The sequence below is a fragment of the Erythrolamprus reginae genome, chromosome 1 (assembly GCF_031021105.1).
Source record: "Erythrolamprus reginae isolate rEryReg1 chromosome 1, rEryReg1.hap1, whole genome shotgun sequence".
Lineage (NCBI taxonomy): Eukaryota > Metazoa > Chordata > Lepidosauria > Squamata > Dipsadidae > Erythrolamprus > Erythrolamprus reginae.
In genome coordinates, this window is record NC_091950.1 from 283475540 (window position 1) to 283488579 (window position 13040).

The following is a 13040-nucleotide window of genomic DNA, read 5'->3' on the forward strand; positions in this document are numbered from 1 at the left end:
TTGATACATTCACATCATCTAAACTGAGCGTGTGAAATAGAAAACTCAGATGCTGAGTAGAACAGTGGGACAGAACAGAGACCTGGCCAATACTGAGACTAAATAAGGAAGAACACAGAACCGTTTAAATCTAAGATCATTCATAGATGAGGAAAATGTAACCCATGTGAATACATTAAATACATACGGGGTGGACAAAGAAATGGAAACACTTGACATTTTGGCATCATAATGTTTGAACATGTTCAAATCAATCCAAACTTGACATATTTTTATGGTTTTTTTTTTAAAAAAATCTGTTATTTGATATGTTTTTTAAACTACCTTTTTTTTTTTACAGAAATTTAAGGAAATTGGTTATAACCTAGAAATGGCAAACCTCTCAGACTTTCAAAGAGGCCAAATTGTTGGTGCTCGAATGGCAGGTGCTAGTATAACATAAAGTGCCCGAATGTTTGGCGTTTCAAGAGGTAATGTCTCAAAGGTAATGACTGCTTTTGAAAGAGAAGGGAAAACGTCCTCAGCCAAGCACGGGTCTGGTTGAAAGTCGAAGTTGTCTGAGAGAGACCATCGGACTCTAAAGCAAATTGTTAGAGCGGATCGCAAGACCACAGCTCTTAAAATCACTGCAGAGCTCAATAGACACATACAGAACCCAGTTTCCACAAAAACTGTTTGAAGGGAGCTTCACAAATCTGGATTCCACGGAAGAGCTGCAATTAGGAAACCTCTGCTCTCAAAGATAAATGTGTCAAAGTATTTAGAGTGGTGTAGAAACCACCAGAAATGGTCCCTCGAGCAGAGGCAAAATTTGATTTTCTCTGACAAATTATCGTTTACCCTTTTTCTGACCTCCTGCCGTGTTTACGTTTGGAGACAGCCAAAAGAATCATTTCATCCAGACTGCCTTCTCCCAACCGTCAAACATGGCGGGGGTTCAGTGATGATCTGGGGTGCTATTTCTTGGAAATCCACCGGGCCAATGATTTCCCTTCATGGAAGAATTAACATCCATCACTATTTAGGAATTTTGGCCGACTAAATTCATCCTATGGTCCAAGAACTGTTTCCAGAGGGGGATGCCATCTTTCAAGATGATAATGCACCAATCCAAGAGCAAGAAGTGTTAAAGAATGGCACGAGGAACATTCTAATGAATTTCAGCATCTCATCTGGCCACCACAATCACCAGACCTCAACATTATTGAGCATTTATGGTCGATTTTAGAGATTCAAGTAAGAAGTCGATTTCCACCACCATCGTCTCTAAAAGAACTGGAGGGTGCTTTAATTGAAGAATGGGCTAAATTCCTTTGGAAACAATTCACAATTTGTATGAATCAATACTTTGGAGAATTGAGGCTGTATTTGCCACAAAAGGTGGACCAACACCATATTAAAAGATATTTTGATGATTTTTCCAAGGTGTTTCCATTTTTGTGTGGATGGCTAACAAACAGCTTAATAGAAAGGCTTGCTTCGCAGTTATGATGTGATTTACAAATATTATTACATGAAAAGAGGATCACACCAGAATGAATATGTGTGAGATTATTCCACTCCAGACCAGCAGCAGTATGTTAGAGAAAAACAGAATGGCCGGACGGACATGAGTAATGACACCCTGCAATCAATAAACTGGTCATTCTGATGGATGAAGGTACTAGTAGGCCAGTGTCTGGAGATAACTTCCTGGGATTAGAAAACATCACAGTTCTCAACCTCTCTTTTCCAAACAAGAAGTAAAATTGTAATAATGCTCAAGTTTAAATTAAGTGGAAATTACTGGTCAGAATCTAATATAATTTCTGCTATAAGAGAGATTAAGAGGGGCTAATTAATTTAGCCCTTTCACTCCAAGGATGGACTTTAGCTTCTAATATTTTCTCATTGGCTTTCAGTTTGACAGGTGAAAAATATGATGTACGATCGTCCGTTTACTTTTTTTTCATCTACTGCAAAATGTAAATGGCTAGATCACCTTGCATTCTCTGCAATTTTAATTGTTTTTGAGTAGGAATGATTAAACAGGAGGAAGTTTCAATTCTATTGGTGCAACCTGCAACTGAACAATTGTTAGGTAAGGAAAATAACTCTTTTAAGATGTGTCTTGCTGGTTGGAGTGATGGGTGAATAAGTGAGCGGGAAGAGTTCGCTTAAAAGTGAATGAGCCAAAAACCTATATAGTGTGTTAGAATCTAAAAAGATATTGGATTGATTGGTTTGTTTGTTTGTTTGTTTGTTTGATTTATATGCCGTCCCTCTCCGAGGACTTGAGGCAGCTTATAACATATATAAAAAACAACAAATACAATAGGTAAATCCAATTAAGTTAAAAACTAAACAAACAATATAAAATCCCCAGCTTTGTTAAAAATCAGTCATACCCATTTAAACAACAGCCATATAAACATTCGTCGGCCAGAGGGCTGAGGTCTAATCGTCCCAAGCCTGGTGGCATAAGTGAGTCTTAAGACTTTTGCGAAAGGCGAGGAGGGTGGGGGCAGTGCAATTCTCCAGGAGGAGCTAATTCCAGAGGGCCGGGCCCCCCACAGAGAAGGCCCCCTAGGCCTCACCAAGTGACATTATCTAGTTGACGGGACCTGGTGAAGGCCGACTCTGTGGGATCTAACTGGTCGCTGGGATTCATGCAGCAGAAGGCGGTCCTGTAAGTAACTTAACTTCAACCCTGAAGCCATTTTGACCACGTGCTTCCTACCATAAGAATTATTAAAGTTCTGCTCTGATATCAATGGTGCTTATTTTCAGTGACATGGTGCTGTTTCGAACTTTGAGACCCTGTAAAAAGTTTTCCCTGCATATCTGAAACTTGAAATTTTATGAGTTTGGATTGTTTCAGGGGTTCTCTCTATGAGAATTTTTTTGGGGGGGTGGGGGGCTTCTTTCTTGCTGAAAAAAAAGTCACATTTGTACTGTTCCCGGACCGAAAATTCTTCATTTGATTCTGATTTTACTTTCCTGCTCTGTCCTAATCAACAAACAACCCTCCTAATATAGCAGGATAATATGACTCATTCCCAATAACCCAATTTGGACATCACTTTGCTTATCCCATTAATCTCTTTAATCTCTTTACTCATCGCATAATCAACTGTTGATGTTTCTGGGCACTTGTGCTGGAATTGGTGGCCTTTTTATTAAGCTGCAAGCTATTCAATAAACCCATGTAGTTGTTGAAAGACATTACCAGTTACTATGTCCATTGTAGGAAGAGAGACAAATCCCAAACAAATCCCAAACTAGTTTAGGTGACACAAATCAACAAACCATTGTCCAAACTGAGCAATGAAATTATTAGTACTAGAGATGTATTTCAAAACAAGGTTGTCTTCTACTTTTAAATAGATTGTATCAGCTTTACTCCTTTTTGGATTGGACAGAAGGAGAAAATATATTTCTTTTTGGTCTGTCTTTTTTCAGCCACCCAATAAGGTACTCTCTTCATCATGATCCCAATCTGATTTTCTTGAGAGGCAGTAGTCTTTTCCAAATATAATATCATATGAATATATTACAGAAAAAAAATTCAATGGGCATTTCAGTCTGCGGAGAGGGGCGGCATACAAATCTAAATAATAAATAAATAATAAATCCCTTTATTAGATTGTTTTCAAGCAAAAAAGGTTGCTCTTATTAATCTATAAATAACTTTAGAACTTTAAGGTATGCTATCACAATTAAACACTTATTCTGGCAAAATAGACTTTGCATATCTAAAAAGAAAGAGTTCTCTTTGAATTCAAATACTCTCTATCAAATTTATCCCCTTATAACAACAGTGCTGCCTTGAACTAACTTTACTTTACCCACCTAAACACAGACAAAACTTTTTCTCTTTAATAAGAACTTAAAACAAATAATCCCAAATCCCAGTGGGTCTTGTTAAAGTCACCTCATAAAATTTTTACACTCTTGCATGGCTTTGGAGAAGGAAATGTTGACCCAGCAGTTTGAGCTCACACTGACTAATGTCGCCTTGGGGAAGAGGTTGTCAGAATTCATGTGCTCTGCTATTTGAAATGGATATAAAGCAGCCAATTATGATACATCACTGCAAACAGTAGCTAATAACAGATGATTTTTCAGACATAATAATCTAGTTTTCAAGTAAACAAAATTATAAAGGCAGCCCAACTATTAGGAACCTTAGCTGCTTACCTAATAAAAACCACAACTATTATTATTATTATTTATTAGATTTGTATGCCGCCCCTCTCCACGGCACACTGGTTGAAAAACACTGCTTTAGATCTCTGTCAACTACCAGTTCATGTTACAGTTCAGTTAATGGAATAACAGAGTTGGAAGGGACCTTGGAGGTCTTCTAGTCCAACCCCTTGCTCAGTCACGAAACCCTATACCAGTGATGGCGAATCTTTTTTTCCTCAGGTGCTGAAAGAGTGTACGTGTGCATTATCACACATGCACGAATGCCCATGCCCATAATTCAAGGCCTGGGGAGAGCAAAAATAGCTTCCCCCACCGCACGGAGGCCCTCTGGAAGCCAGAAACTGCCTGTTTCCTAACTTCTGGTGGGCCCAGTAGACTCATGTTTCACCCTCCCCAGACTCCAAAGGCTTCCCTGGAGCTGGGGTGAGGATAAAAATGCCCTCCCCTATCCCCCCAGAGCTCTCTGAAAACCAAAAATGCCCTCCCAGAGCTTCTGTGGTGAGCCAAAAATCAGCACACACATGCATATTGGAGCTGAGCTAGGACAATGGCTCAAGTGCCAACAGATATGTCTCCATGTGTTACCTGTGGCGTCCGTGCCATAGGTTCACCATTACTATACCATTTCAGATAAATGCTTGTCTAATCTCTTCTTAAAAACTTACAGTGTTGGAGCACCAACAACTTCTAGAGGCAAATCATTCCATTGATTGTTCTAAATGTCAGGAATTTTTTTTCTCACTTCTAAGTAGATTCAAAGTTTTGGGTGGGAAATAATGTCCCAAATTATTTAGAACATTAGAGCATCTGTTTTATCTCATTATATTGGGATCTGTGAAAAGTAATTTTCTAGCTGTTTTTCGGAAAAGAACTGGAAAGCTTTCCAGTAGTAATATTCAAACCATGGAATGCTTTCTCCAGGTCTGGTAAGGTTAGTGGGAGTAAGACTCCAATTCATATAGTCTTTGATGTATGATCACAATTGAGCCCAGAAATATGGTCATATCCCAGTCCAGTCATTAAGCAAGTCACCATGTGACCGTGCTCAATTTTATGACCATTTTGTGCCAACTGTTAAACAAACATTACAGTCATTAAGTGAAACTACATTATACCCAATGGATGTTTTTTGCCAGAAAATGGAAGTAGAGTATTCATTTCTCTGGAGCTAGTTTGTGATCAATAAAACAGCAGGTTGTTAATTTTAATGGGTCTTGTGTACTTTGACTGTTCATCTTCTAGCTATATTTATTTTTTATTTTTAGCCTGTCCTTGTTGGAGTAAATAACACAGCTTTCCCATTTAATCCAATTAAAGTGTGGTGGGTTTTATTATGTTTCTCTTCTATTTTGTTGTTTTGCTATTGGTATGTTGCCTAGAGCCCGTTAGGACAGGATGGATTATAAGCAATGCCATTAATTAATTATTTTCCGGCAGCTATATTCATCTCATTGATACCCAAAGAAAAATACAGTCATTTCCAATCAGTGATGCAAGCCCACTTTTGACAACAAAGATGGGATTTGGGGGGAAATGTGCTGCTTTCTATACTGCAAGCAGATGAAAAATATCAGCTCAATAAAAGCAACTCTGCCTTTGGAATACACAATGTTTTGAGAGCTCCACGAATGCTTTTGAATGTATTACGAACTTGTTATGTGACATCCTCCTTCATAATGTCTTTTCAAATTACAGAAGCGCTTAGTAATTGCTAGGAGATTTACAAACATCAAGAAAACAAAAAGCCCACATGTTCCCTACTTAATAAGCTCGTTCAATAAAAACGAACGCAGAAGAACATTCATCATTACATTGTGTGGTATACAGTGATGGAAACATGAGTTTCTGGTAAGTGAGTTGTGACAGGATATGGAAAAATTGTGTAGTGTATGATTTCACAGACTAGGTCCCAGTAACTTCTCTGTGCAAATTCTGGACAGGAATCTATAAACATCCTGAATGAAATTCACAGAATTATTTTTATTTTTATTTTTTTTGGGGGGGGGGTGTTGGCACATTTGGAACTACAGTAATACCTCGTCTTACAAACTTAATTGGTTCCGAAAGTAGGTTCGTAAGGCGAAAAGTTCGTAAGACGAAACATTGTTTCCCATAGGAAACAATGTAAAAGCGATTAATGCGTGCAAAAAGAAAAAAAATCGCAAAATGGCACTCCGCTGGGCGCCGCCACCGCCTGGCTGTCACCTTTTAAAACAGCCGGGGGGCTTCTCGGCAGCCTCCGGAACCCGAACTCGAACCTGAACTTCCGGGTTCGGCATTTGGGAGAACGCTGAAAAGCCCCCCGGCTGTTTCAGAAGGTGACAGCCTGGTGGCAGCGCTTCTCGGCGGCCTCCCGAACCCAAACCCGAAAAGTTTGGGTTCAGGTTTGGGAGAACGCCAAGAAGCCCCCCGGCTGTTTTAAAAGGTGACAGCCGGGCGGCGGCGCCCAGCAGAGTGCCATCTTGCGATCTGCGGTGGGTTTGTAAGCTGAAAAAAGTTCGTAAGAAGAGGCAAAAAAATTTCGAACCCCGGGTTCATATAACAAGGGGTTCGTATCACGAGGTACCACTGTATACAGAATTTCTTATGAGTACTCTCACAAAATGGATGCTATGAAGTTTGTGGCCACAACTCACTTACTCGAAAGCAATCTGGGGGAGGGCTACCTGCCCCCCTCTTCTATGTTGCTCTAAGCCTCTGTTTATTTGGGGGGGGGGGAGTGAATATATTTTCAAACTAAGATTGAGCTGGAATCAGCCACTATTTTGATTTCCTAAAAAGGCTTCAATATACACAAGCATTCTTTAAAATATCTAAAAAATAAGGTCAAGAAAGAAATGACCCCATTGGTTATCTATTGTCACTAGATTGCCTACCCTTTACATAAGCGTTCAAATCAACTACCCCTAATCTAGTATTTACCAGGTGTACTGAGAATATAGTACAACTCTTTGGATCTTGAGTCATGACTTCTGGGCCATATTAATTAGGAATCCTGGAAAAAGTTTGCATTTACATCCACAAATCTGTAATTACTAATTTTCTTATAAAACTAGTCCATAAACCTTATACTGTAAATACTTTCACAAGCCCATTATGAATAGGAAAGAATCCCCAAAATATCCAGTATTTGAAATACATCAATTTGCAGATTTCTTGCTTATGAAAAAATATATTTTGGCTGTCCTAAGCTACAACTTCTCCAATAGATGGATGCTCAGACACTGTTTAATAATCTGAAAAAAAGAGCTCACTAACTCTCAAGACAATGTCTTTTACAATTAATTCTTAGTAAAATATCTGTGCCAACTTCAAGCCTAATAAAGCATAAATTAATAAATACTTTACATAATAGACTTTGAACAATCCTGTCTCCACATAATCTCTACTTTTCCCAGGAAAAAATACCCATTTTTTTTTCAACTACATCTCTCTGGATATTCTATAGCTCATCACACTAGCCTAGGGAGAGGAAACAAGGCATGTTTCATATTTTTAGAGTCACAATTCTTAAAATATCTGAGTGACCATCATAGATAGGATTTTAAGGACTAACAACATCTTATAGATTCAAGAGACACTATTCTCTCGTTGTTGTAAATTCCTGTTTTCAGCAAGTGTTAAGTTTTTTAAAAATAAAAAGTTTTCTTTATTTAGATAAAAACACACATAAACAAACATAGACAAACATTTAAAAAAGACATCAGATGCGTAGTGGCTTATAACTTATTACATATTATAGTGATTCCATATTACCAACACATATTATTATTATTATTACTATATACATAACAGCGTTTATAGATTTTGCTTAGATGACTCTTTCTCTTTCTATCTCTATCATTTAATTTGTTTGACTATTTTTGGTTGCTGTTGTTTTTCTAACCAGTAATAAAATTTGCTCCAGCTCTTATAGTTTCCTGTCTCATCTCTTTCTTTTAGTTCCATTGTTAATTTGTCCACTTCCATGCAAGTCATAATCTTTTCTATTAAATAGTAGTCTTGCTGCTGTTATTATGTGCAGAATTAAGTACATTGGGTTTTTTCATATTTTCCATGGGTTATTCCCAATAAAAATTTGGATGTTTTTTCTATCTTCACTTCTAATATTTTCTCTAGCTATTTTTGAATTCTATTCCAGTATATGTTTGCCTTGCTACAGAACCACCACATATGGTAATATGACCCATTAGTTATCTTATACTTCCAACATTTTGGAGAGTGTTTATGATCAATTTTAGCTAATTGCATTGGTGTTTTGTGCCATCAGTAGAACATTTTATACCAATTTTCTTTATATGTTGTGGCTAGTGTCAATTTTTTATTTCTGCTCCAAAGTTGTTGCCATTCCTCTAAGTTAATATTATAGCCAAAGTTTTGTGTCTATTTCATCATTGTCTCTTTGAACTGTTTCCTTTCCATTTTGTAGCTTAGCAGATATTGGTAAAGTTTTTTTATTGATTTCTCATCTGGCCCCAGTAGTATTTTATCTAACGTTGTTTCTTTCTCTATTCCTTGAGCAAGTGTCAGTTTTTGATATGAACGCAGATGCCCAGATTTCAATAAAATTCCAGGATGTATGAGGTATGAAGAAGGTTTTTTTTTGTTTTCTTAACTTCTTTGTACAGTATTGTTATTTGTAATTTACATTGTTGTAAGTCACCCTGAGTTCTTCGGGATTGGGCGGCATAGAAGTCTAATTAATTAATTAATTAAACAAATAAACAAACAAACAAACAGATAAACAAACAAACACACTATAGTTGCTTGGTTACATATTCTAAGGTGCTATAAATCATCTCTTAAAACAGTAAGAATAGGAAATAAAGATTTTACACAAATATGAATTACAGAGGATGTTTAAAAATAAAAAGGCAGCTATATTTTTAAAAAACTATTGACAAGAATCCAGCCAACTTATCAGCTGTTTTAAAACGTTCTCCATTGTGGTCTGCTGTTTCCAGATTAATGGTTTAATGGTTCTTTACTACATTACATTAAACATAAATGAAACAAAAATATTCTCTTGTTAAAATCTCAGAATTCAAATCTATTAAATTAAGCAGAAAATTAACAGAAAAATAAAAAACCAAGGGTACTAACATTTGCATTCATTCAACTTTCCTAGGTCATACTTGTTTACTTTAAAAAGCAACTCATTAGAGGACTATGTGTAAGCATCCAAAAGCTGGTGAAAATAGCCTGTTAATCAATTTTAGTTTTTACACACGTTATTGTGCACACCTAATACAGAAAAGAACATTTCATTTCTATTCATGTTTGTAAAATTAGAGTAGATGAATTGGAGACATAGCAGTTTTCTGTAACGTCTCCAACCCTGAGAAATTACATTCTTTTAGTGATAAGCTTGTCCCAATGTGATGGTTTTTAAGGATGTTTTATATATTGAATTGTTCTGGAAGGGCTTTGGGTGAGTTACTGTTGTTTTGCTAGAGTTGGTTGATATTTCATTACTATATTAATGCTATTAATGTGGCGTCTACAGTAATATTGATTATAATTTGTGTTCTGTATTATTAGTTAGGGTTTGTTCTTATCATAGGCATTTTAATTTTAATGTCTATGAAAAGAACAAACCCTAACCAATAATATCAAAACACAATTAAATGATGTTGTACAGATTTGATATCCATGTTTTATATTATTTATCTATCTGAGTTACATTGTGGATGTTTGTTCTGAATGGGGACAGTAGCATATAAATTCATATTCATACACATATGTATACACCGCACAATAACTTAGAATGACTGAAGAAATTTGTGAAATAGATTTAAGAAGACACTGGATTTCAGAAATTATACCATATAAAACATTTAGGAATGAAGATAATTTATTGCAACGTTTTTAAAAAATAAATATGCAGAATCAGTACTTACTCCTTGTTTCTGTTCTCAGTACAAGGATGGTAAAGAACTTTAACAGCCTTATGAATCTCAGCAGGCCTCATAGGAGATGACAGCTCAGGTTCAAATAATGTAAAAACATTTTTGGAAACTGGGTTTTCTGACATTTCTACCATCAGCGTGTCACAATTCAGTACCCAGATCTAGGAATAAGAGACATTCTTACAAGTCACATTTTAATGGGCTTAATCAACATACAGAATTTTACTATGTTCAGGTTTATTTATTTATTTATTTATTTATTGGATTTGTATGCCGCCCCTCTCCGCAGACTCGGGGCGGCTAACAATAATGATAAAAACAGCATGTAGAAATCCAATTAATAAAACAACTAAAAACCCTTATAATAAAACCAAACATACACACAAACATACCATGCATAACTTGTAATGGCCTGGGGGAAGGAATATCTTAACTCCCCCATGCCTGGCAGCATAAATGAGTCTTGAGTAGTTTACGAAAGACAGGGAGGGTGGGGGCAGTTCTTATCTCCGGGGGGAGTTGGTTCCAGAGGGCCGGGGCTGCCACAGAGAAGGCTCTTCCCCTGGGGCCCGCCAAACGACATTGTTTAGTCGACGGGACCCGGAGAAGGCCAACTCTGTGGGACCTTATCGGTCGCTGGGATTCGTGCGGTAGCAGGCGGTTCCGGAGGTAATCTGGTCCCATGCCATGTAGGGCTTTAAAGGTTGTTTATTAGCAAGCGCAAATAGAAATAAATGAAAGTGGAACTATTATTAAGCACCGGAAACAAATTCCTTGTGCATCCAATCACACTTGTCCAATATAAATTAGAATTATATTCTGTTCTGTTCTATTTTACTCTATTTTTTTTCCTTTTCTCACATAAAAGACTTTAGACGCCACTATTACTACTACTACTACTACTACTACTACTACTACTACTACTACTGACCCGGTTTTGGAGTTCTGATGCTTGCCCACAATTCCTTGATCACATGACACATTTTGGGCACTTGGCTACCAGCTCACCTTTAGAACCAGTTGCCGCATTCCAAAATCACATGACTCTGATTTATGATGGGGTTTGTTTTTGGTTTTTTGCTGGTTTCCGCCCTTTTTGGACATGCTAGCAAAGAAACCCCTTAGAAATACATGGGTTTGTTTAATGACCATTGCAAAAAAGTGAAAGAAAATCAGGTCTAGCTTATTTTTTTCTTTTAAAAAAATTAATGCAATTTAATTGATAATGTAAATCTGTACCTTTAGCTTTTATATTCTATTTTTGTTTCAGAATTTTGGTAGTCGCCTTATGTAACAGCCAGCGTAGAAAAATGGATTAAGAGAAAAATTCGAATAAGAGTAGAAAATAGATTATAACCTAACCACTCATTCAAATCAAATAAACCAACACCTTATGGCTATCATGACTTATGATAGAAGTTCCGGATTCGATTATGGTTATATGTCAAAGGTTACCTATACCTAGTTTTTAAAGCTCGTGTGCTCTCTAAAAATGCCAGTTACTAGCTTTCTTTTATAGGGGGAAAAAATCATTTGGTTGTTTTGCTAAAAGGTAAAACAGAGACAAGGATATTTCAAAGCTTCTATAAAAGCTTTTGTTCTTATTTCAGAACTGTATAAAATGTGCTCTTAAAATTAAAACAGAACTGATGGTTTTACCACTGATGATGAGCCCCTATTATATGTTGGAAATGCTCCCCTACACACCGTACCCCATGACTTCCAGATCCAACTAGCATTTTACTATTGGTGTTGGAAAGATAAAACAGAATCTGCTTAGCCAGGAGATAAGATCAAGTTATGTGGTTGGAGGATTCTGAAGTTAACCAATGGAACTCTTTTTAGAAAAAGAAACGGCATTGGTTTATTTGATTTGAATGAGTGATTAGGTTATATTCTATTTTCTACTCTTACTCGAAAGAGTTCCTTCTGCAGAACTTAATAGCAGGGTAGGTCTGTAACAAAGAGGAAGCAGTTTCTAATAGACAACACTAAGACTCGTGACTTACCAAAATATAGACTGTGCCATCCATTCCTTGGATACTGAACCTAAATGTGCTTCTAGAAAATGTGAGTTCCATGAAGCATTTGGCTACAACAGCCTGTATAAAGGAAGACCTGTTTGGGAGCAGAAAATACAATTTTATATACGGTATATGAAATAGCAAGCAATATCATTACAATGATACCTCGTCTTACGAACCCCTCGTCATACGAACTTTTCGTGATACGAACCCGGGGTTTATGATTTGTTTGCCTTGTCTTAAGAACCATTTTGACCTTACGAACCCGAGCTGGGGGCGTAGGCTCTCTTACTGCTCACACGCTCTACCATGTGCTCTCTTACAGCGGCAGAGATGCTACTGCCTTGTGACTGTCACTGCCGGAATTTCATATTTGCTTGCCACCCCGCTGGGATTTCCCGCCTCCTTTTGCTTGCACCGGCAGTCCCGAGGCGGGGAATCCTGGCCGTGGCAAGGACACGCGCTTCACCTCAGACAAGGCTCCCTGGCTCGCCCCGTCACTCTAAAGCAGCAAAGCCCCCCCCCCCATTGCTGCTTTTGCCCGGTCCTCCGTGGGGGGGGAGCCGTGCCTGAACCTGGAGCCCGCTTGCTCGCTTCCTCTTGCTTGTTCCACCGCGGCTCTTCCCCCCCACGGAGGACCAAGCAAATACGGCAGCGGGAGGGGGGGGGCTTCGCTGCTTTAAGGCGACGAGGCGACCCAGAAAGAGCCAGGGAGCTTTGCCTGAAGACGAAGCGTGGGTCCTTTCCACGGCCGGGTTTCCCCACCTTGGGACTGCCGGTGCAAGCAAAAGGAGGCAGGGAATCCCATTTGCCCCGCTGGCATTCCCTTCTGGGAGGTTGTGTTTGGCTGAGTTCCATCAAGCTCATCTCTTTCTCTCTCTCTCTCTCTCCTTCTTCCCTCCCTCATTCCCTCTCT

General features: G+C 38.1%; 1 protein-coding gene across 4 annotated transcripts in view; it reads right to left on the bottom strand.

The window, feature by feature from the left end:
* The window catches only part of UBE3D (ubiquitin protein ligase E3D), a 90533-nt gene that overhangs the window by 33849 nt on the left and 43644 nt on the right, over positions 1 to 13040 (bottom strand). For all 4 annotated transcript variants that reach the window (XM_070733132.1, XM_070733134.1, XM_070733131.1 and 1 more), the window contains 2 exons: positions 12110 to 12218; positions 10092 to 10261 (listed from right to left, as the gene is read on the bottom strand). In XM_070733132.1, coding sequence (XP_070589233.1) covers positions 10092 to 10261; positions 12110 to 12218 — 279 coding nt within the window. The remainder of the gene's footprint in view (positions 1 to 10091; positions 10262 to 12109; positions 12219 to 13040) is intronic.